Source organism: Punica granatum, chromosome 8, assembly GCF_007655135.1.
Source record: "Punica granatum isolate Tunisia-2019 chromosome 8, ASM765513v2, whole genome shotgun sequence".
Taxonomy (NCBI): Eukaryota; Viridiplantae; Streptophyta; class Magnoliopsida; order Myrtales; family Lythraceae; genus Punica; species Punica granatum.
Genome location: NC_045134.1, coordinates 9,250,313 through 9,275,358, shown reverse-complemented (window position 1 = coordinate 9,275,358; position 25,046 = coordinate 9,250,313). Strand labels below are relative to the sequence as shown.

At 38.2% G+C, this 25,046-nt stretch overlaps 3 protein-coding genes across 19 annotated transcripts; all 3 read left to right on the top strand.

The window, feature by feature from the left end:
* Positions 1–203: 203 nt before the first annotated feature.
* LOC116188285 (protein GLUTAMINE DUMPER 2-like) lies at positions 204–1,810 on the top strand. Its single transcript, XM_031517546.1, has one exon. It carries the CDS (start codon positions 307–309, stop codon positions 856–858), a length of 552 nt encoding a protein of 183 aa, XP_031373406.1. The 5' UTR covers positions 204–306; the 3' UTR covers positions 859–1,810.
* A 1,812-nt stretch (positions 1,811–3,622) lies between these two features.
* On the top strand, positions 3,623–16,157 carry LOC116188282 (putative disease resistance protein RGA4). Of its 12 annotated transcripts, none has more exons than XM_031517543.1 (15): positions 3,629–3,873; positions 4,216–4,309; positions 4,815–4,870; positions 9,070–12,543; positions 12,698–12,818; positions 12,921–13,101; positions 13,235–13,297; positions 13,380–13,608; positions 13,745–13,934; positions 14,062–14,119; positions 14,197–14,263; positions 14,473–14,626; positions 14,749–14,922; positions 15,008–15,227; positions 15,314–16,157. In XM_031517543.1, the coding sequence occupies exon 4, from the start codon at positions 9,079–9,081 to the stop codon at positions 12,505–12,507; it is 3,429 nt and encodes a 1,142-aa protein (XP_031373403.1). In that variant the 5' UTR covers positions 3,629–3,873; positions 4,216–4,309; positions 4,815–4,870; positions 9,070–9,078; the 3' UTR covers positions 12,508–12,543; positions 12,698–12,818; positions 12,921–13,101; positions 13,235–13,297; positions 13,380–13,608; positions 13,745–13,934; positions 14,062–14,119; positions 14,197–14,263; positions 14,473–14,626; positions 14,749–14,922; positions 15,008–15,227; positions 15,314–16,157. The 12 variants fall into 12 exon arrangements, with proteins under 12 accessions (XP_031373404.1, XP_031373405.1, XP_031373398.1 ...); XM_031517540.1 differs by having other exon boundaries at positions 13,380–13,651; XM_031517541.1 differs by having other exon boundaries at positions 13,380–13,668.
* Positions 16,158–18,010: 1,853 nt separating this feature from the next.
* Positions 18,011–23,258, top strand: LOC116189280. Of its 6 annotated transcripts, XM_031518875.1 has the most exons (5): positions 18,011–18,396; positions 18,475–18,605; positions 18,712–18,860; positions 19,792–19,875; positions 20,415–22,265. In XM_031518875.1, exons 2-5 carry the CDS (start codon positions 18,547–18,549, stop codon positions 20,498–20,500), a joined length of 378 nt encoding a protein of 125 aa, XP_031374735.1. In that variant the 5' UTR covers positions 18,011–18,396; positions 18,475–18,546; the 3' UTR covers positions 20,501–22,265. The 6 variants fall into 6 exon arrangements, 5 of the variants coding, with proteins under 5 accessions (XP_031374735.1, XP_031374736.1, XP_031374732.1 ...); XM_031518876.1 differs by lacking the exon at positions 18,712–18,860 and having other exon boundaries at positions 18,475–18,512; XM_031518872.1 differs by lacking the exons at positions 18,011–18,396; positions 20,415–22,265 and adding an exon at positions 22,909–23,258 and having other exon boundaries at positions 18,484–18,605; positions 18,712–18,943.
* The last annotated feature ends 1,788 nt before the right edge of the window (positions 23,259–25,046 follow it).

The window sequence follows — 25,046 nt, the reverse complement described above, 5'->3', positions numbered from 1 at the left end:
TTATAGTGTACGCACGACAAGCACCATGTATCCAATTAATGGTGCCAGACCAAATCCGTGACCCAATTAAAAGCAAAAACCAACCCCCAACACACTTTTCTAATTTCCTCTTTATTTTTATTTTTCCATTGATTTAAAAATAAGGAAATTAAATTAAACTCCACTCAACCCTCCCACTATTTATACATTTCCCAACCACCTATTTCGCTCAAGTTCACATCCTTCGCTTCCTCTTTACCTCTCTCTCCTTAAATCCTTCCAAATCATTTCCAATTTCAAAAAGAAAAATCCTCAAGAAAAAAAAAAATGAGAACCCTCCTTGATGAAACACCTAATGCACCAACATGGGCTTCATCAGTGCCACCGCCGGCACCGGCGATGGTGTCTGTGCAGCGATCGCCGTGGCATTCTCCGGTGCCCTACTTGTTCGGGGGCCTAGCGGCGATGCTGGGGCTAATAGCGTTTGCTCTCCTCATCTTGGCGTGCTCTTACTGGAAGATCTCGGGGAACCCTAGCGAGGGCGGTGAAGAAGGGGACGTTGAGAAGGGGGCCGCCGAGAAGGGGAAGGAAGTGATAAGGGTTTACGAGGAGAAGATCGTGGTGATCATGGCGGGCGACGAGAAGCCGACCTACTTGGCCACGCCTGTGTGCAGCCGGGGCCCGTCCTTCGGGGACAGCAATAAGAAGAGTGAGGATCAAGAAACCAAAAAGGAATCAGCGGACGACTCAGAGAAAGTTAACAAAGATGGCAATAACAACAACAGCGCCGACTCTGTTGCCGATCATCATGATGACCGCGAGCAAGTAATTGTTCAGTCACTGGGAGGCGGCGAGTCAACACGACGAGCGGTGATTTAAGAGGCGGGTTCAGAGAGAGAGGTTTAGTATAACGGAACGCGGTGTTCTGCAGGGAAAGATCGAGGAGTTCTCGGTGAGCAACACAAGCTTTCATCGGGCCAAGTTAATCCATCGCGGTGTAGCGTAATTTCTCATCTCTCTTCGTGTAGAGAGGAAAATTTTTGTTCTGTGTTGTCAGTTTTGCCCTTTTCAGTATCGATTCGGGAAATGTAAATTTTTTCTTTTAGGTTGACGCTAGAGATGACGAGCAAGTTTCTGTTCTCTTTTTTCGGTTCCGCCCAGCAGCATTGCGTCGGCTTGTCTTTCGATATGACCATGGTCTCTCCTCAATATTTAGCCACCAACTTAACAGATTCGGCTTAAAAAGGGCAAAGAAATTCATGTTTAAACATGATAGTCCGCCCTGGCCGGACGCCGGAGAGACTCCGCCGTCGTCGGAGAGAGATTTTAGCGGTGGCCGGAGAGAGGTGGACACGGCTGGGTTATCGGTGGGGGGAGGGAAGCTGGAGGTGACAGCTGCGGCACTTAGAGCAAAGTGATGTCGAAACGTGTCGGGATCCTATTCGTCTGGGACGAAGTGTAGGGCTAAGCAGGAGAAGGGGCTTTCCTGCGCGGCGACGAGAAACTGCGGGTGATTTCACTTTCCTTGATTACTGTGTCGGCTGGCGGTCGGCTAATGAGCCGAGCGCAGCCGAGCCGGTGCATAGCGCCAGGTTGACCCGACTGCGGCTTAGGTGAGGTGGAGCCATGTCCGTGTGCTTGTCTTCTTTTTTTCCTTTTCTTTCTCCTTCTTTTTGGGGTTTCCTTTTTCTCTATCTCTCCTCATTTTTTCTTTTATTTTTCAGTCAATTGAGATCTTTTTCTGTTGCGGCCTTGCTGGGGAAGTGTAATAAATGAGAAAACGTTACTATTTTTTCGGTAATAATAAGAGAAAAATATTAGTTAAAATTAACAAATATAGTATGCAATTTTTTATATTCATATTTGACACATTATTTTATGAAATTTGCTTTTTTTTTTTTGCATTTTTCTCGGCATTTTGTATTAGTCTTTTAAAATATTTTCTCGTATTAATTTTTTTCAATATAACTCTAGGAAACACGAGATATATAAGGAAAAACTGTCAAAGGAGTTTTCTTCCTTCTCAGGGAAATTCTACTGTACGTTTACGCTAGTGTACCCGGGTCCATGAGATCCGTCGAATGATCAAAGCAAACAGTCCTCAGTGTCCCAAAGATTCTATATATGTTCTTGAAGGAGGTTCTTTTTTCCTGTTATAGAGCTTCATAATTAATATCTCTATCAATTTTTGTTGTCAATGACACATCGCAGCATAATGTTAAGTAACTATTGTCGACCACTCACAACCACGACCACCGAGAGTGTCAATCTTAGGCTTTTGAGGGCCCAAGGTGGCTCGTCATAGTAACCAGGACCCACGGGAGGGGCACAGTTGGGGGCGATTTTGGCCTTCGAGAGGATCATGGTGGTTTGCCCACGACCGCCACCATAGTCTATATCAAGGTTTTCAAAGAGGTCAAGCTGGCGGTCAGTCTTCTCCTTCACATGCTTCCCCCGAAGTAGGGTTTTGCCATGCCAAACCCGGCCATCTCGATCTTTGTTGAGCTTGTTGGCAAGATTTGTCGGCGCCCAACAGCCTTGCTATGGGATGTAATTGTTTACACTCATTTTTCGCACTTCGTGAGAAAATAGAATTGAGGAGTGTTTTGGATTAAGATCAAGTGTGAGGCCGAAGCATCGAGTTTTAGGCCATGGATTTTCATGAAGACGACCAAGATTAATTTGGAGCTCGATCCGAGGTGGCCCGTATTTTATTAGATATGGGTCGTGTTTGATTTGAAGCCCATTCGAGGAGGCCCGTGTCTAGCTCGTTGGATGTGGATTGTGTTCAATTGGAGTCAAGCTTATAGATGAGGCTTATTTAGGGAAGTCAATGCAAGCCATGGAGGAAGATTCAATTAAAGCCTTGGACGTGTTTTGAGGCGGCGGAGGAAATTTGGATGGTAGCTAGCATGCTTATGGAGCAAGGAAGAAATATTACGGGTATCTTTGACTTAAGGCATTGAAGTTATTGGAATATCTCTTCCGGTATAGAATATCTCGTTTTATAGGTTTTAGGTATTTAGGTAGCTATTTCATTTTTGAATAATATTACAATACCGTAATTATAAGAGTATCCGATTATGATAGATTTCTTAGGTTTCATGCACATGCCTATAAATGCGGTGAATTGAAGTTCGTAATAAGGGTCCTCGACCAACACATCAATCATATCTTACTTATCTTTCCCTTTCCCGCACATTATTTTTATCTATCCTTTACTTTTCCTTGCACCTTTACATTTCCTTTCTTGCCCCTATCCCGCTTTCCGGAGCCGAACCCGATTAACCTTTCGGGGTTGTTCAGTGCCCTCTACCTATCTTGGCTTCCAAACCGAGGTAGTCTTCCTGAGTCTAGGTTCCGGCCTAGATTCACTCTTTTCGGCCATTTAAGGTCGAGACCCATTCTCAACACGATAATGAGCAAATTAACCTCTCGAGCAAAATAAAAAAACCTCAATCGACCTTAGTTGGCTGGAAACTGATTTATTGGGTGGAAAGGATTGGAATGCTGAAATAATATTCAGTTAAGTGTTTATATGTGTAATGGGAACGGTCAAAGAAAAGTCATGAAAGGCTGCTGTTGACTCACTCCCATCTTCCTCTCATCTTCTTCATCAACATGATATTATTAATATTAGCAATAAATATTAGCAACATGAAAGGAAGAAGCTTTAAAGGACCGATTGCATTTCTCTGACCCGTTCGTCTTCTTCTACCATTCCCCACAGCAGAGAGAGAGAGAGAGAGAGAGAGAGAGAGAGAGAGAGAGAGAGGAACCAGAGAGGAGATTGAGGGACTTGGACGTACTTGAGACTGAGGACCGCCGAAGCGGAAGCGTTGATCGTAAGGCAGAGGCTGCACGATCACAATAACGTTGTTTTCATACTATTCAGTAAGTTCTTGGTATCATTTCCGAGTTATTTGCATCGTTCTTGTTTTGGTTTAACTAGGCCTGAGAGATAAAGCTCTTAGGGTCGTTAATGGCAACTCTTCATAGGAACCTTTATTGACCCAAATTTCTCGATGCTTTCATTGTATTGATCACTATAATGGATTTTATGGAACCAAATTCGGTTGAATTGTTTGGAAGATATTATGTTTTCAAGTTTCTACAAACATGATGAAAAGTGATATTTGAGCCAGTTTTCTGATCTGTTCTCTTCGTCTTTTGAAATTCTTTTGATTCTGATCTGTACCGTGTTGTTTGGGGATTTCTTGGACACCTAAAATGCAGTAATCCAACTTTTGTTGACATAGAAGCACTCTTCCGTTGTTGGCCTGACAGGCAGTTCGGGGCTGCCCGTTCTAGCGATGCACAACTTTGAGAGGTCCGTTTAATGCTTACTGATGTCTGATTTCAATGATTTTTGCAAGTACGAATTCGTATTTCAATTTCATATTTCCTGTAATTTTATGGGATTTTCTGAAAATATAAAATTTTAAGGTATTTTGGAAATAAATGCAATTGTCGGGTTTTTGGGCCTCATGAGAGCTTAAACATACTCTTAGGTTTTCTGTTTTTATTTTTAGAAAATTATAAAAGAATTGTTGTGTTAGAAATGCGCTTGTGTTGGTATCGATTAAGTCTATTTCGGGATTTTAAGTTGAAAATACTAATTTTCCGAAAATTTGGATCTTGAACCATAATATTGATTTTAAAAAGTGCTGAATTTTGATAAATTATGTTTTCTAACATGCTAAACTGTCCAGATGGAGTTATGACTCTTTACCGACAAATATGGGTATTTTAGTCTTTTCGACTTCGAGGAGTTTTCGAACCATAAGCTACATTAGAAGTTGAATATTAGCAGTGACCCTATACTTCGATTACAGGTTTATTTCCTCATCCGAATCTTCGTTTGTGAGCTGACAATTCAGGAATAACAGAGGTAAGTAATCCGGCCTCATTTCTATTATTTGCAAAATAATGAAATAGAGTTTCTATGCATATCATTGAAATAAGAGTCGTAACCGGCCATTCATTAAAAGGCTTATATTGGTCTAATAGTAAACGAAGCCGTCAATCGAGACATTGTAAGATAATAAAATTACTAAAGTTTGTCTTTATTAAAATTTTATGGAACCGCATCCAACATTGTCAATAGAAGATAAATTTTCAACAAAAATTCTCCGACGAAATTTATTCAATCAAATAGAACTATGAGATGGCTGAAAACCCTCTAACATCCCCGACTCCTCGAACGGACCTTTTAGAACGCTAGCCTCTAAAATTATCCTGAATTCGGATCTTGGGAACAAGGAAAAAAAGGGGTGAGCAAACCACATGCTCAGTAAGTAATCAGCACTCACTCCTATCGAATCAAGTATCGATGAAACAAAATTTATTTCTAAAGCATAATAGAAAATTTAATAGTTCATGAAAGAACATACAAAATTTACTTAATAATTCATGAAACAGATTTAAACAACTATTTTTAATCACGCAATAACAAGATTTTGTAAATACGCAATTCAATTAATCATTGAGTTAAAAAATTATTCAAGTATCACACAAGCTGCAAATACTCACGTAAATCAATTATATTCAAATATTGTCTATATCAAAACATTTATGCTCATTGCCTTTGTACTACATACGGCTCACTAGTTTTAGCTGACTAGATACGGCCTTACCAGTTTTAGCCGACTAGATATTACACCAATAATAAAGTATCGTGATACCCAATAACGTAGTAGACAGACGAGCCTTAAAAACGATAAATTCGATAACTTCACTTTCCGGCATGTTTCCATAATTTCATTTACTTTAAAAGTATTTCGCAAATAATATTCTTAATACCATACAATAAGATCAATCATCATTCATAAAATTCATAAAGTTGAAATATTAATAGCAAAGAGCAATTATCGAAGGAACAATACATAAAGCACCGATTTCTATAAATTCCATATCGATAAATCTGGTGTTTAAATCATTGCCATAGTAAGTTCATTGTCTTCAAATCCTCGATACTTGATCATCCTTTTAAAATCATGAATATTTCATGCTTAAACGATAATAATTATTTTATTTTAAATAATAGTTCAAATAATTTTCATGACATGCAATCAAATATCATTTGGTCTTTCACAATAAGTAGAAATGAGTCCTGATTACTTACCTTAATTGTCCCCAAAATAATAACTCAGAACCGACGATCCAGATCAGGAGATAGACCTATATTCGAAACATATTGTTACTATCAAACGAAGTAATAACATGTCCTATGCGGTCCTTATAGTCCCTTAATCATAATGACTAAATTACCCTCACTTATCGACTATGATCATGTATTGACTTAACCAATTAGTATGCTGTCACGACCCGAAATTTCAGCACAGTTTTCCCTATAGTTCCTTGATATCCCTTATCCCATAACTATTCATATAAAACACGCTTTCCATAACTCCAAAAAACATATAACTAATCCAATAAGCTCTCACATATATATTTATATAAATATAATTCCAGCAGAGTTACATCACTAAACTAACTAGACAAAAGTTTCATGTCGTAACATTTTTAAATACATTCTATACAGAAAGAATACTTATCGAATAACTAAGGTCCTTACCTAGTTCTTCGAACTGTCAAAAATGGTTCTCCCTCGCAGTTAGAAACTTATCTGGAAAAATATATGAAGGGTGTGAGCTGCTTCTCAGTGAGGACCAAATTCCAAAGTGAAATGAACTATTATTAACTAATATATATATATATATATATATATAAACAAAGATAATACTAGCATATCCAAGTCCGTCATTTAATTCACAAACACGACATATTATACAATATATACAATAATTACTAAATTCATTCGTAAACAATCATTTATCTTTGTAACCATATAATATATTATAATTAACTATGAACTCAGCATCAGCTAACGCTCACACACTGACTAAGTCAAACTTCAACAAACAATACAACTTTCACAGAATAACTTTAAACAATCTCAAAATCATCACATTTACAGCAATTTCAACAATCACAGCTCCAACAATCATCACATTTCCAACAATCATACCAAACAAATAATATACAACACAACCAATCAATATAGACATAAAGTTGCATTTCCTCGCAATAGAGTTGTGACGGTACCGTGACCCCGCATATCTTATTCATATCATCCTCAACTCCAAATACTCATATCTCATAAGCGGGGGCCGCCTATTAACCTATGGCGGTAAGAGTTGACCTCGATTTGTATTTCGCTGGGTCTTCGCGGCCGATCGGGCCCCTTTTTCTATTTCGCCGGGTTCAGTGGCCGATCAGGCTCTTATTTATATTCTGCAGGGTTCAACAGCCGATCTGACCCCTATTTATATTCCACCGAGTCTAGCGGCTGATCTGGCCCCTATTTATATTCCGCCGGGTCCAGCGGCCGATCTAGCCCCTATTTATATTCCTCCGTGTCCAGCGGCCGATCTGGCCCATATTTATATTCCGCCGGATCCAGTGGCTGATCATGCCCCTATTTATATTCCGTCGGATCCAACAGCCGATCTTGCCCATATTTATATTCCGCTGGGTCCAGCGGCCGATCAGGCCCCTATTTATATTCCGTTGGGTCCAGTGGCCCTATGGCTATATTTAAAAACACAAGCATAATCAATTGCAATCATGCCATCTCACCTCATATATCATCATACACAAACACAATCCCAATCACAGTACAATGACAACATGTTATCATCAAAATCAGTATTCACAATCATACTGCATCTCCCAAATTAAAATAAAACATAAAATGTAACATCTCTCAAATCAATTCACATAACATAGCAATATCAATTTCTTAATTTCTAATTACTACAATATTCTTTTTCAATAATTTATACACTCCATACAATTATTACTAGCTAAAACTCCTGATAACAATCACGTAACCTCAAACAGACGACTACAACACAAACAGAAAACATCTGAAAAATCCCTTATTATAATCAATCCTATTAATCCCACCAACATTACCATCCACTTAATGTAATATATTTTTATATATACATATATATATAAAGGTGGTGACTCCCAAATATAAATCACCAAATTTAAGTCTTCGAGATACATGACTTTGGCATACTCTATCCCTGATAGAGATTAAATTTAATAAGAAATCAATTTATAAGCATGTATCATACCACCAAGTAACTAATCATACCTTTTGACAGTACGTTTATTTTCCTAAAATTATAAATTATATTGCAAGCTAGTTCTCCATTTCAATATACTTTAGAATAGTTTTCATGAAAAAAAAAGCAATCCAATACTAGTATCTAATATACTTATCTAACAATAACAATAAAAATAATGAAAATAGCACATCATTAACCCCCAAGATCTTTTTATAATTTTATCTTAGATAAATCTACAGAATACTGCTTCATTGAATGATGCAAATTAGTAACCCACCTTTCCTATTACTCAATTCACCCTTTGACATACTCAATCAATTAAAAAAGTAAAAAAAATATTTCCAAACAAAACCAGCATTAACTCACCCATTTCACAACCCATGAGCACCTAAGCAGTACCCTTAAGCACACTAGAATCACCACATCGATCAATACTTATTACCATAAAGAATTACATCTTGTATCATAATCTCTATCATAATTAGCTTAATCAATGTCATTAGGATTATATAGGCCTCTTTACTTATATATACATTGTATGTATATATGCAGACTTTACGATACATAGCAATTAACTTTTTTTCCAATGAATACGTGCTATGCATGTTAGCAAAAACTAATAAATGTTTTAGTAACGACTACACGAAAAAGCGATCCAATTATAGTCTATATAATAATCAAGGATCACATGATTTAGACCGACAAGACAAAATGGGAGGGACTAGTCAAAGGTCATGAAAGGTTCTTCCTGTCTCCCTTTTTCCCATCATCATCAACATATCATCATAATGTAATATTTATTATTGAGTGGTACCATTATCGAGATCAGATCTAGCTCGTTCAAGTTTCTCCCTGCAGTCGTCTTCTTTACCAGTATTGAGAGATCTAGCTATCTAGTTCAAGTTTCTCTCATTCCGTCTTAATTCTTCCATTGATTATCAATCTGTAGGCAGCGACTATGGCTGAACTGATTCTCGGGCCCGTTGTGGAGTCCATCACCGGACATCTCCTTTCCCTCGTCTCCCAGGAGATCGGACTAGCGCGTGGTGTCAAAGTTGAGCTCCAGAAACTCCAGAGTACTGTCTCTGCTATTGCTGCCCTGCTTTGTGAGGCTGAGAGGAGACAAGTCCAGGCTGCAGACTTGAAGGACTGGCTCAAGAAGCTGGAAGATGTGCTTTACGATGCTGAGGACCTGCTGGATGATTTCTCCACTGAAGTGTTGCGTCGTCGTGGCGTGGTGGGAGGAGGTAATCGGATCCTGAATGAGGTCGGTTTTTTCTTATCCTCTTCTAACCAGCTCGTTTATGCCGATAAGATGGCTCATCGAGTCAAGGATATCAGGGAGAGGATCGACGCCATTTCGAATGATAGGGTCCGTTTTCAGCTCGCGGAAAGCAGTAACCTTGTGAGTTTGGTGGAGAACCGGGTCACGCGAGAAACTTATCCTTATGAGCCACAACCGTATGTGATTGGAAGAGATACGGACAAGAAGGAAGTTATCGAGTTCTTACTTAATCCTGATTTTGAGGAGAGTGTTTCCGTCCTCCCAATAGTGGGTTTTGGCGGCCTAGGGAAAACGACACTGGCAAGACTCGTATTCAATAATGACAGCGTGAAGGAGTACTTCGAGTTGAAGCTTTGGGTTTGTGTGTCGACCAATTTTGATGTGAAGGATATTCTGGGGAAGATAGTAGGAGAATGCATTGCTAGCCTCAACATGAATGAATTGAGAAACTTGCTTGGAGAAGAGCTCGATAGAAAGGATGATATGATGAAAATGTCACGGGATCACATTCTGGAAAAGGTACTTGCAAAGCTCACCAACATGAATGAGCTGCAAAGAAAGCTGGGGGAAGTGCTCGATGGAAAAAAGTTTTTACTTGTGTTAGATGACGTGTGGAATGAGAATCGGCGTGAGTGGTTGAATCTTGAATCATTTCTTCAGAACAGTGCAAAAGGAAGTAAAATATTGGTGACGACTCGCAGTCCTCTTGTGGCCAAAACTATGACCGGAAGATCCCATAAATTGAGTGGCTTAGCCGAGGATGAGTCATTTTCTCTGCTAATGCGAATGGCAATGAAGCAAGAACATGAGTGGAGAAATGAAAACTTAGAATCGACCGCAAAAGAAATTCTAAAGAAGTGTGCGGGAGTTCCCCTCGCAATTACAACGATTGGGCGACTGTTATTATTCTCGAGAAATACTGAAGAAGATTGGTTGAAATTCAAGAATAATGATTTATCGAGAATAAATCAAGAAGAAGGTGACATCATGCCATCCCTTAAGCTGAGCTACAATTTTTTGCCGTCACACTTGAAACGGTGTTTTTCTTATTGTAGCTTGTTTCCGAAAGATTGCAAGTTGGAAAAACGTGAGCTCATTCATCTTTGGATGGCACAGGGATATATCAAACCCCTAAGCAACAGGCAAACAATTGAAGAAGTCGGTCAAGATTATTTCATGGAGCTGCTTTCAAGATCCTTTTTCCAGGATGTAGAGGAAGATCTGTATGGCAGCATCGTAAGCTGCAAAATGCATGATTTGATGCATGACCTTGCACAGTCAGTGTCGGGAAATGACTGCAACACCATTGATAGCTCAAATGTGAAAACCTTCCCAGAAGGAACTCGTCATGTATCTATAGTTGCTGCGGGAGATTATAAGTGGAATGGATTCCATAGGGATGGAAAAGTAAGGTCTCTGCTTTTTATTGGTGGAAAGCTGGAGATTGAGAATGGTTATTTGGATGTTTCTGGTTTTACAAATCTCCGGGCACTACGTCTTCGTTCTGCTAATGTATTAAAGATATCCAGTTCGATTGGTAAATTGAAGCATTTGAGAAGCCTTGATCTCTCATTTAATGATGGGTTAAGGTATCTTCCGAATTCCATAAGCAAGTTGTGCAATTTGGAGACGCTCAACCTCGGAGAATGTTGGTGTCTAAAAAGATTACCGAGAGGCATTACAAAGTTGGTCAATCTAAGGCAGCTTATTGTGAGTGGATGTTGGAGTTTGAGACATATGCCAAGAGGAATTGAGAAGTTGACTAGTCTACAAACGTTAGACGTATTCGTGGTGGGGGAGGACCCAGATGCTGCAAGGCTGAATGAGTTAAGTAGACTTACCGGATTGAGGAGTAAAGAACTGACTATTCAAGGCTTGCATAGAGTGGGGAGTACCTCGAGCGAGGTAGATGCTTCGTTCTCAATAGAGAGACTCTGGCCCAATCCAGATCTGAAGGGATTGAGTATAATATTTTACGGTGGTGTTATGTTTTTATCCTGGGTCTCTCAACTGCATAGACTAGTCCAGATTGAGATTATCGATTGTGATAATTGCAGCCATCTACCACCTCTAGATCAGCTCCCTTTCCTCAAAAAAGTCTCCTTGCAGTCCACGTGGAGTTTGGAGAGCATCGAATTATGGGAGAGTAGTGGGCAGGAGGACAAGGAGAGTGGGATGCCACAGTCTAATAATAATTTCTTTCCATCCTTGGAAGAAATAGAGCTGATGGATTTGCCTAAATTCAGGGGATGGGAGAGGAGGACGAGCACCCGAATTGAACGAGAGGCGGATGATCATTCTTCTTCTTCTTCTTCTTCTTCTTCTTCTTCTTCGTTATTAATGCTCCACACGTTCTCTGACAAGGTCAAGGTCTCCATAAAAGGATGCCCAGGATTCTCTTACGCGCATGGTCAAAAGCTACGACAAATGGGTTTGACTGTAACCTCGATCAAACTTGCAGAGCAGTTGCTGAGGGATGCATCTCTAAGCCAAGATCCAACCCCCGTCCTTACTGTAGCGCCAATTCCACCATCGCGGGGGACGATGACCGTGTCTTTTAAATCTCTCTCCACGCTGACGTACATCTTATTCAGTGGAATGAAGGATGCAGAGGACTTGCCTGTGAAGTTGTTTCGGTCCCTCCCGTCTCTCCAGTCTCTTGTAATCAGACACTGCCATCGCCTGAAAGCTCTCCCTGTAAGGGCAATCCTCCGATACCTACCATCCCTTGAGATACTGGAGATTTCTTCGTGCAAAGAGCTTGATTTATCAATGGATGAAGATAGTCACGACGGTGTTGGTGAAGGCATGCCTAATTTGCAATCCGGCGAACCCACTAAACTTCAGGAATTGGAATTTCAAGCGATCCCTAAAATGAAGACTCTTCCGTGGTGGATTCAGCACCTCACTAACCTTGAAGAGTTACGTATCTTGTTCTGCAGCAATCTGAAGGCTTTGCCTGAGTGGTTTCCCAATCTCACCTCACTCAAACAACTTGAAGTTTTTCGTTGCGGGAAGGAGCTGAAAAGGAGGTGCAGAAGGAATACCGGAGAGGATTGGGCTAAGATTTGTCACATCCAGTATGTAGATGTACGCAATTAGTCTGGTTCATTCAAACTCCTGGCCATCTTATCAAAGGTAAATACGCTTCTCATGTCTTTGTACAATTCACCCGTTTAATTAATGCTTCCATCTGATTTCCAAAGTCTCTGCATTTCTGAGTTGAAAAGAGTTGCTTATGTAATTAGGTTTCCTTCGTCTTTCCTAAACTTTTGGTAAACTCAATCTGCAGATAATGTTAAGGGCCTCCTCATCTACTTCCTGCTTTCGCTGAGACAAAAGATAATGTTAGACAGCTGAGCGACGCTGACCATCGAGTTTGATCAATGAAGCTTGTTCTTATTCCACTCCAGGTATATATCGTACATCTGTGGATAGCAAACAATAGGCGAGATAGCCATTATTTTGACTCCTGACTTGTTTCATCTTCTCTCAACTGCATCAAATTTAAACAGGACAGTACTTCCTGTCAGCTGTCGAGATCATATCATCCCAAGCTCACAAATTCATCTTCCCCGACGAGTTTCTGAAAGAGGGACTGGGGAATTGCTGATTTTGCAGTATATATCAACTTCCGAATTTGTCACATTTGAAGAGTGTTGGATATGTTTTATATTAAAAAATCAACATGTCCAGGTAGCACTTCATTTTATATTGCCATCTCTAATTTCTTCCCATTAAGATTTCCTCGTTTTATAATGTTCACATGGTCAGTACCAAAAGAAAATAATAATCTTATCAATTTTTGCACTTTTTTTTTTTTTGATAGACGGATAAGCTTCGTCACTTGTTAGTTTGCTGGATGGAGAGCTGCTCTTGGAAACAGAATAGTGTAACCTCCCGAACTATGTTCTTTCCATGTTTTTCGTGCTGTATTTAGCTGGCACTCATTGAAACCTTGTCAATGGAGCCAGTTTTGAAGGCACCGGAGCAGACAACCCATTAGTCCTCTCCCTACTGTGCCATCATGTGACAACCTTACTATTCAGAATGAGGAGGAGGAGCAGGAGCAGGAGGTGCAACCGAATTGAACAAGAAGGAGATGATCATATTCAGAATGAGGAGGAGGAGGGAGAGGAGGATGATCATTCTTCTTCTTCTTCTTCATTATTAATGCTCCACAAATTTTCTGACAATGTCAAGGTCTCCATATTAAATTGCCTGGTAGTCTCTTACATGCATCACGGTCAGCAGCTACTACATGTGGGGGTTAACTGTGTAGTTCATGACTTCCTTACTTTTTGATGGTTAAAGATTAATTGAGATAGCAATTTTTTAGGTAGCATCAAATTTCAAAAGATGGTACTTCCTGTAACCTGTCGAGATCATTTTACCCAAGCTCACGAATTCATTAATAAGTCGAGTTTCTGAAAGAGGGACAAGCGAGCCGTGATTTTGTTGTATCACCTTCCGGACATCAGTATATGATGGGTGTTGAATACATTTTATCCTAATATCAGCATTTCCAGGTATAGCTTCTGCTTTTGCTTTTGCTGTCTCTAATTTCTTCCAATTAAATCTCCTCGTTCTGTGAGTTCAAGTGATCAGTACAAAGAAATGATCTTATTATTTTTACCCCTTTGTTTTTTCTGATAGATGGAAAAACTGTCACTTGTTCGGTGGCTGTAGAGAGCTGCTCTTGCGAAAAAATAGTGTAACCTCCCCAACTACGTCTTTTCCATGCTTTTCACGCTTTATTTCACTTGCACTTATCATTCCTTGTCAATGCAGCCAGTTTCGAAAGCATGCACCAGCGCACCCAGGAAGTGACCTCAGCTCTGACTCCGATAGAAAACTGGTGAATTTTCTGATCCTCCAAAGTTTTTGTGTTTCTCAGTCGAAAACTGTTACACATGAATTTCTGATCTCCACTTTCATACTACTCTGGATGAATTCAAAGAGATGATTTTTGCGCTGAAGATTACTGCTTATGTGGATTTAGATATCTGTTGCTGAATTGAGTTTCCCTTCATTTCTTCAAAAATTTCGGGCAAATTCAAACTGCAGATCATATGGAGGGCCTCCTCTGCTTTCTGCTTCCAGTCCTGAGCTCAAGCTCTTAAACTGCTGAGCAATATGGCCCTCGAGTTTCAGTTCTTCTCAAGAGGAGACACTGTCTCCTTATCTATGATCATCGAAGCTTTTCTTATTCCACTCCCAGGTATATATATCGTATGTTTGTGAATGATAAGCTGAAGACTTGTTCGCCTTTTGATTAGTTAGAGCAAGCGAGATGGCGAGTTTTCTGACTCATGGTCTGTTTCATCTAATTTAAATAAACAGGACGTTACTTCCTGTAAGATGTTGAGATCATCTTTTCCCAAACTCACTAAATCATCTCCCAGCCGAGTTTCTGAAATTGGGAGAGGTGAATTGCTATCTTGTTGTATCAACTTCCAAACTTCAGCATATGTGAAGAGCGTTTGACAAATTTATCTTGAAAATCGGCATTTTCGGGTACGGCTTATTTCCTTGTTAAATGATGTTCACATGGTTAGTGCAAAGAAACAATCTGATCACTTTTTCGTTCATTTTGTGATAGATGGAAAGGCTTCGTCACTTGTTGGTGGCTGGGGAGATGTTCTTGGGGACAAAATAGTGCAACCTTCCCATTCCCGGATTACGCCTTTTACAAGCTTTTTGCTTGCACTCATCGTTCGTTATCAATGGAATAAGACTGAAGGCATCAGCTGAGATATGTGAAGTTTAAAAGACTCCCATTAGTTTAATCAGCGTAGGTGGTTCTTTTAAAACCCTCCCAGGTATATATCGTACATTTGCAACTGTGAAGTTAACGACTTCCTTACTTTTTGATGGTTAAAGATTAATCGAGATAGCAATTTTTTAGGTAGCGTCAAATAGCCCTTCGGGATGGAGAAGCCATTCAAGACGAAGTTGGTCATGGCTTCCGGGTGAAGAGGCAGCACCAGCCTCATGACTTCGTGGGCCACATTCCATGAGTATTTCATCTTCTATATGTCATCCCAGTTCACTAGCTCGCCTGGTGCTTTGGCGTTAGCAATTCCACTTGCTCTGCAATATTATTATCAAATCGTTTTAGAAACTGAATTGTTACAAATTCTTATAGATAAGCCTATAAGTAGAAGACATATCGAACAGAAGATTACCTTCGTAGACTTCGTTATAGATGTGAGGGAGCTCGACGAGGTACTTGACAATGAATGTGCTGGAGGCGCTAGCAGTGTCATGGCCTCCGATCAATAGCCCCAAGGATCTTGTCAGCGATGTCCATCTCATTCATGTGTTTCCCATCCTCATCAGTGGCCAAGAGCATGTGTGACCGTATGTCCTGGGTTGGGGTGGTCTTCCCTTCCGCCAGGTCTATCTTCCTCTGCTTGATGATGGCGCCGAGGTCCTTCCTAATGAAGTTGGCGGCCTTTATTGCCCGACTTATTATTTAGCATTTCCCTTACAAGTCACCTGAATCGAAAAGTGAAATCCTTATTGAATCATCGATCGGGGGCAAGACGATAAGAATCAGTTCCGTTAAGCGTTAACAATAGGCAAACTCTTCTACTCACAATGGCTTCTCGTTGTCTTCCTCATATTTGCAGCTACGACATCAATATTTACTGTAGATCATTGATCTTCTTGTTAAGCCGATTATGATCTTGTCAGTGTGATAAGTTTCATCCTAAAAAATTATCAAGTGATAGTATATGGCTTGCTGATATGGCTGTTGAAACAGTAGTTCTTGATCACTATTTCTTGATGAGATGAAAAAATAAATAAATATTCTCATGAATGTCTATCTTATTAGTAATTTTAAGCTACTTTTCTACTCACAGTAGAAGATGACGAAGAGGGAGATCGAAACGAAGGAGATGAAGAGCAGGAGGAGGGAGAGGGAGAAGTTAGGCTCCATTGTAATGAGTTCGGGAGGGGGGAGAAGAGTAGCAAATGGGGAGTTCTTGAGGGGATTTTATAGGGGGAGGGAGATCAGTACTTCATGGGTCGTCAAAGAGCCAACAGACGGCATATATTATCATTGCTAAAAAATGCTACTGTACAACCAATGTCATGTTTTAAATGTTCGATACTTGTTCTCTTTAATCAAGATTTGAGATTTGAATATTTTGTTGAAAAAAAGTCGCGCTAAGAGTTTTACTCTCTATATAAGCAGACTTGGCTCGAACTGAATAAGCCGATGTTCATTGGACTTTCGAATATTAGTGTACACTACACCGAATATATTATTTGTCAATTATTCTTCACAAGCAATTCTCTCATCTTTGTACTGGTGCAATTTTAATGATATCATAAGGCTGTTTTTCCCCTAAAAAATGTCACGTGCAGGGCACATGACTCGTTTTGGCCAGAAAATTGACTGGAGGAGAGTAGAACTGTTATTTTCATAAAGGACAGGGGCCTCCGCAAATTTGTAAAGATCAAGGGCAAATGTTACTTACTCCCAAAGTTGAGGTGACGAACTGCTTTTGATTCCCATTTGTTTGAAGAGATTATGATATATCCTCACATTTGAAATTTACATAAAAAAATATGATGAAGACATGGTTCAATGGCAAATTACCTGCAATATAGGAATTCGAAATTTAATGAAAGAATCTTGTAAGTAGAATCTCGTAAGTAGAATCAAGTGCAAACTCTTTTAAGATTAGTATTAATCAATAAATTAAGAATATTTATAATTTCATTGAAAAAAAAGTGTAAGTACTTTGATTTGTAAATAAGCACATATACATTGCTTCTCGGTGTTTTGAGATCTCCATAATTGGTTTTTCCAAATCGTTTTAGCATATCTTTTTTGTAAATTTTGGTAATAAGGACCTCTCTTGTCATGAGTATAAAATTGACTTATCTCATGGGCTCGCAAAATTTTTATAGGGGCCATCAACATATGGTATAAGCACGAATTTATACCCCTCTTTATAAAAAGGACTAGAAAAAATCAAAAGATAATTCGCACCGAATATTAAAAAAATCACAAAATAGAAAATGAACACAAATAAAATAAATTTGGTACCTTGGTATTAGTGCACAATGAAGAAACTCATCATAAACAATGACAAATCGAGTTAGGGCCCCTCTCTAATCAGACGTAAGAAGCAGCTAACTAATACCTAGTAACGTCGCGGAGCATATCTTACGAGCCAAGTCACTAGGGGCCGGGGGCAGAGTAGGGCACATTACCCGTGAAATAGGGTCACCAGAGTTGGGCCAGAATTCAGAGGAGACCAACGGAGCCATAAAGATAAACAGCCCAACGAACAAGAATGATCTCCGGCACCCAACATTTAAGAAATGCCTCTTTAGCAGAAAAGATACGTCCGATCACTAATATCATATCACGCGAGACCCACAAGGTCCCAACTGCACCGTTATAGATAACCTTTCATGGCAGACGTCGATATGCAAGAATAATGAAATCCCATGTTTCGTTACGAGTGGTGTTTAATCCTACCCATGCGATGGGCATTTCCTAATTGTACTCTTATCATCCTGAAAAAAAAAAAAAAAAAACAACAACGGACCACGCAACTCATGCTGCCCACCTACTGCCAGATTCCTGACAGTCTTTATCAATTAATTTGTTGTTTATTATAAAATCAAATCGTGGAAAAATAAATCTTTAGAGCCTTGGGGTGCAAGGCCTTTGAACAAATAAAAGTATATAATATATACAATACAACTTCCCAATATATAATATATACAATACAACTTCCCACCACCTCCCCCCCACAAAAAAAGAAAGAAAAGAAAGTTAACTTGACCAACCACCCAAATAATTCAGCAAGGCGGCATTATTGAATGTCCAAGAAATTCAGCATTGAGCACTATATAAGAACTCACTTCCAGAAAAGAAACACTCACTTATGGCAATGACGTGACAGGGGGCCTCTCTTCCGTTTCTCCAACCCTGATGGCTCCGGTTTCCATTAGTTATCGAAGGTCAGTGTATATACTTAGCTTTCCTCTACTTGTGCACGTAACTCTCATTTTTTGACAAACTAAAGCAATGAAACACAGACCAAAGGTCATCGTGGAGGCTTGCAAAATACTAAAAGGTGCTTATCAGAAAGGACAGCAATACAATGTTGTATGCTTTTCGATCTTCTGATGTTCTGGAGTATAAAAGGTTTGAACATCTCAAAGCAAAGGTCTAGAATTTCAGCCTCTCAAACAAAGCTATTTAATCAAACTATTTTCACTATCCCGGTATCTAAGGAGCACATATGCTCCCTAAAACAAATTAACTCTTCCCAGATCTATTTTCTCACAAGAGTGGAATGGCATAAAACAGAGGGAGGACGATGAGGATGGCCTTGTATGTTCGCTCGTCGTGCGTAATGGCACCATTGCCTTGCCGACAATTCCTTCATTATCTGAGTCCTCTTTCTGCTCCAGTTTTCACGGTACTTGCTTTCCACATTTTTGTCCTCTCAGGCCGTGGTCTCGAACTTTGCAAGCTGCATTGACCACTACTACACGAATAAAGGTCAAAATTGGCTTTTGCATGAAAAGGAAGGCACACCATGACTAATTACTTAGCGTCTCCCTCACAATTCACCTGAATCGTCCACCACCTTATGAAGAATTCTAGAGATACAAACCCAAGAAAGTCCCGGGAAGCTTAATACTAGAATGAACTAGTAAAGTCGAAACTATGTCCATCATGAATCCTTGGAAATCAGGCTTCACAACCATACGGATTAACATAGCTGACCACAACTCAGGTGCCATCTTTACTGCCTGATAGAGAGACTTAAACCCCTTGACCACCCTCATGAGCATAGCATGATCCTGAAAAAAACAAAAGTTTATGTTTCAAGAGATATTTGATATGTGAAGATCTCTTATATTTTCAGTCATCTTGAGCACAAATTTCATAAAGTCCTGCTACAGATAACAATACGGTCAAATTCCAACCGATGCATCTAAATAGCTCAATATTCTTTTGCTATTTTGGGATTCTTTTTTGGGAGCTAATTATGCCAAAAGCCTAGTGAACCACCGTCCAGGCCTTAAAACAAAACCCTTGTGGGTGATTTCACCACCTTGAACAAGGACATGAGGCTTGATTAGATGCTAGAGAAGGAGACATGTTTCCAATTTTCTTCCCACCATAAGCAGAAAAACATGTGGGATGGCTAAAATGGACAACCTTCCTCTTGTCACCGGTTTCCCGCTGAAACCAAAGGCCGTTATACTTATACAGCCCCACTACGGCCGACCATTGACAATCTGGAACGCTGTCTTCTTTCTACATCCCGTTCCTCTCATCTCTTTGCTATTTCGCCCATCTTTGCGACTTCTCTTCAACCTACTGTTTCTTTGGATTTCCAGTTTGCAGATCGCTCCAGCGAAGAGTCGCTCGTTCAACTAACTGGTTCTGTCGATCCTGCCGACAACCTCCGCTGGAGTATTCAGGTTAGTCTTTGTAACCCTCTAACTTTTGCTATATCTGACGCTACTATTAGAGGTCAAATTGCCCTTCCCATCATTTTCTCCCGTTTGTAACCAAACTCCCCATCTTCTATGTCTACAATGTGTTCGGCATATTGCCCCTTCCATTAAAAAAAAAAAAAGGAAAAATACTCGATGGCATCCTGCTTCTTGGCGTCATGGCCCCAACTATAAGCTAAAGTGGGACCATTGTTAGGATTTAAGACTCCAAAAGCAAATGTAATCGATAAACTAGCAAGCAGGATAGACTTGAGTAGCTTTAGTAATGCCCATGTTGGTTGTGGGATCCATTTGATGAGCAATGGATCTGACATGCAAGTCATCGTTACAAACAGAAGCCGAGAACTGGTTTTTAGAGTCAATGATGTATGGCAGTGCTAGCATTATGCCCCTTTCTCCGAAAGTTTGGTCTGCAATGCAATTGTTACTTGTGATTGTTTGATTTTTTCATATCTGCAACTTTAGCTATTGTTTTTATGATGGTATATGTGTTGGCATTTAAGTTTATAAAGCAGTGAAAATGGAGACGTATTCTCAAGGGAAAATGGAGGAATTGAAGGCAAAGATCGATGGGTATCCCGAGCAATAATGTATAAGAGATTCCATGAATCTAGCACTATATGGTGTTCAATATTTTCCCTCATTGAACACTTCGGATGAGTGGCGTTGGTAATCTTGGCTGATAATATTAGATTACCTCAAAATCATATTAGTATATTTAAAGTTGTACCCCACCCTATTAAATAGGGGTAAAAGAGTAAATGCCTTAAAAAATTAGCATATTATATATTGAATTCGAATAATATTAATTATTATTGTTATATATATATATAGTTGTATCCTCCGGTTAGAAAAATAATTTTATAAATAGTAGGGTTAATTTCACTGTACAACACGATATTTTGAAAATTTTCACTACATAGCACATATCGTCATGATCTCACCAAATCGTATGATATTTTGAAATTTTTCACACCATAGCATGAAATGCAATAATTCCATTGTAAGGCACAAAATATCAAAAAAAAAATTCATGGCATAACACTATATTAGTTTTCCGTCAATAACCTAATGGAGATTTGTTGTGGCCGTGTATGACTGGGATGAACAAGGGTAGGCCAACGACGTCGACCACGTCAGATCTCCGTTAGGTCATTGACAGAAAGCTAACGGCGTGCTATGCTATGAAATTGTTTTGAAATTTTCTATCATATAGCAAAATTATTGCATTTCGTGCTATACCGTGAAAAAATTTCAAAATATCATGCGATTTGGTGAAATTATGACGATACGTGCTATGTGGTGAAAATTATCAGAACTTTTTGATGAGTCCAACTCAAAACGGAAAAATTTTGAAGCTCGTGAAGATCAGGTTTCATAACTTCAATAGCGAATGTTTAAACTGGCTCAAGAGTTTTGTCGACACTGGATTATGTGTGTGACAGGATCAGAGTTAGAAACAGCTCTTTCAGGTAATCCCTTTAAGTATTTATATCATGTTACAATTTTAGAATATCTTTCAATCCTGTTTTGTTTTGACCCGCTGGGTAAGACTTTGGAATAACTTGGATATTTTGACCTTAAAGAGGCACCCTTCAGTGAACCTAAATATCAGCAGCTTTTTATCAAGCATGGAAGGTAAGTGAAAGTAGTTTATAGTCACTTGCAGAGGATTTCAGAACTAACTGTTTGTACTTCTATTTTTAGTATATTTTTCAAAGCAACAATCAAAGTTACAAGAAAAAAAAATACTGATGACTGGAAAGAACTTCAAATTATAAGATTATGTAGCTGAGGATTTCTACTTTTAACACAATGGAATTCAAGAACTATCTCTGTGCAAATTGTTGACCCTTTTTTCCGGTGTAAGAAAATGATATAGAGAGTTTATAAAAGAGGATATTATGTTAGTAAGATGATAGACTGTAATTTTACATTCCTTTTGGGTTCTGTGCTATTTATTAGCTCTAGCTTTTTGCGGTCATTAATGCAAGATGACGTTATTACCGGGAACCCCAGCCCTAGATCTGGGAAATCTACCTTGATTTTAGCTTTTGAAGGGAGACTTGTTCTAAAATTAGGTATGAACTTGATAAGATGATATTCTCTAAATATCATTTCAAAGTTTAATCACATTTTATTCCACCATTGCACTCGAAGTGACAATTTTTTATTGAACTTGCTCGATTTAATTAACTGATGACAGGGCAGCATGCCATAAGGAAGCAGCATGCCATAAGTGGCTTGCACTGGTTTATTAGGTTCATTCAAAGCTCAGTTTCCTGTTCATCCTCAAAATGGAATATTATTATCTATATTTGTGTAATATGAGTTCAAATTATTGTCAGTTTTCCTTTTTATTGTTTGATATTGTCTTATTAACTTATTAGTTAATACTTTGTGATTGCCAATTATCTGAAAGATGAATAGAAATGGAATATAAATGAGGATCTTAATAATCAGCTACGCTTGTGAACAAGCACAGGACGCAATAGGCCTTCCACAAATCTTCCAAAATACTTGATCCTTTATTACAAGGATCCTCGGGGTGAAAGTCAATGTTCTTCTTAAGGTAGTGATATTATTGGATGGTTACTTATCCAAAAAAAAAGAAAAGGAAAAATTATTCGATGGCATCCTGCTTCTTGGCGTCATAGCCCAACTGTAAGCTAAAGTGGGACCATTGTTAGGATTTAACACTCCAAAAGCAAATGCAATCGATAAACTAGCAGGCAAGATAAACTTGAGTAGCTTTTGTAATGCCCATGCTGGTTGTGGGATCCATTTGATGAGCAATGGATCTTGAGATGCAAGTCATGGTTACAAACAGAAGCCGAGAACTGGTTTCTAGAGTCAATGATGTATGGCAGTGCTAGCATTATGCCCCTTTCTCTGAAAGTTTGGTATGCAATGCAATTGTTACTTGTGATTGTTTGATTTTGTCATATCTGCAAATTCAGCTATTGTCGTTATGATGGTATATGTTTTGGCATTTAGGTTTATAAAGCAGTGAAAGACACCAACACAGGTGGGTCCAGTGCTGAGAAGGACGGGGAGACGTATTCTCAAGGGATAATGGAGGAATTGAAAAGCAAAGATCGATGGGTATCCCGAGCAATACTATATAAGAGATTCCATGAATCTAGCACTATATGATGTTCAAGATTTTCCCTCATCGAACACTTCGGACGAGTGGCGTTGGTCATCTTGGCTGATAATATTAGATTACCTCAAAATCAGATTAGTATATTTAAAGTTGTATCTCACCCTATTAAATAGGAGTAAAAGAGTAAATGCCTTAATAAATTAGCATATTATATATTGAAAATGAATAATATTAATTATTATTGTGTGTGTATATATATATATATATATATAGTTGTATCCTCCGGTTAGAAAAATAATTTTATAAATAGTAAGGTTAATTTCACTATACAACACGATATTTCGAAAATTTTCACTATATAGCACATATCGTCATGATCTCACCAAGTCCTACGATATTTTGAAATTTTTCATAGCATGGCATGAAATGCAATAATTCCATTGTAAGACACAAAATTTCAAAAAAAATTCGTGGCATAACACGATATTAGTTTTCTGTCAATGATCTAATGGAGATTTGACGTGGCCATGTATGGCTAGGATGAACAAGGGTAGACCAACGACGTCGACCACGTCAGATCTCCATTAGGTCATTGATAGAAAGCTAACGGAGTGCTATGCTATGAAATTGTTTTGAAATTTTATATCATACGGTAAAATTATTGCATTTCGTGCTATGACGTGAAAAAATTTCAAAATATCATGCGATTTGTTGAAATTATGACGATACATGCTATGTGGTGAAAATTTTCAAAATATTATGTTGTATGATGAAATTAACCCTAAATGGTATAAGGTCATAAATGTAAATATTTAAATAAACAATTATAAATGTATATATAATTAGGACTAAATTAGTAAATGCATCTTAAATAATTAAATACTTAGTAATTTTATTGTACAAGCACATTCTTGATTTAAAACATATAATCTCAAAATTTATTTATAAAGATACAATTTCTTAAAATATGTATCTATATAAAACTTTTGGACATAATTAGTAACTAAAAAAATTTACAATATGCAATAATTATGTTTAAATATTGAACACTTTTGAAATAGTAACAGATAAATCTAGTTAAAAATGATTAAAAAAAGATTATTTGCACTTCCTTTTTTTTTACGAAATACATGAAGGTCATCTATTACAATTTTTAAATTTTTGATATTTAAAAAATGTAATAAGTTTTCTAAGTAATATCATTTTCTTAATCCATATTTGGTATTATAATTCATTGCCAATTATTCTGAATTTGTTATTGTAGCACTAATATTTGAATATTTTCAATTTAAGAATATATATAATTTAATGAAAATTTTAATTGTGGTGTCAAAATATTTAAAAATTCATCTAAAAATATTCACTCTAAACAATAACCAGTGTATTGCACGGGTAACAAAGGTGGTAATTATATATAAAGAAAGATCATAAACGGGGTTCGTCTATTAGTAAATCTTTTATTAACGGACAGGGTGCCTCATATATATACATTAATTTGCATTTATATATAAGGAAAGATCATATCCCCATTTATGTATTTATTAATTTGCATTACATAAAAAGAAAGATTTGTATTTATATCCCCCATTTATATATAAAGAAAGATCTTTTATTAATTTGCACTAACTGACAGGGTGCCTAATTTGTATTTATATATAAAGAAAGATCATATCCCCCATTCATGTAATGGATCATAAATGGGGTTCATCATATCATAATCTGTAGTAATTTAGGATATTGGTGCCTCGTATGGTTGCGTTTAGGGTTATAATTTGAGATTATTGTTAATTTAGATTTTCACTGAGATATATTCTCACTTTTAAAATTACAAGTAATGTTTATTACCATATTTGGCATGGATTGGTGATGTTATACATTACTGGGAAGTACAAGTATTGGTAATATAACCAAAATAGATTGATTCGAGTGGTTCGACGCTTGTTCTGCTTAAGAAAAGTCTTGGATTCGAATTCTTGTAAATGTAGAAAATCCACGTTGGGAGAGTTTTACTTTTTAGTGTACCGACCCG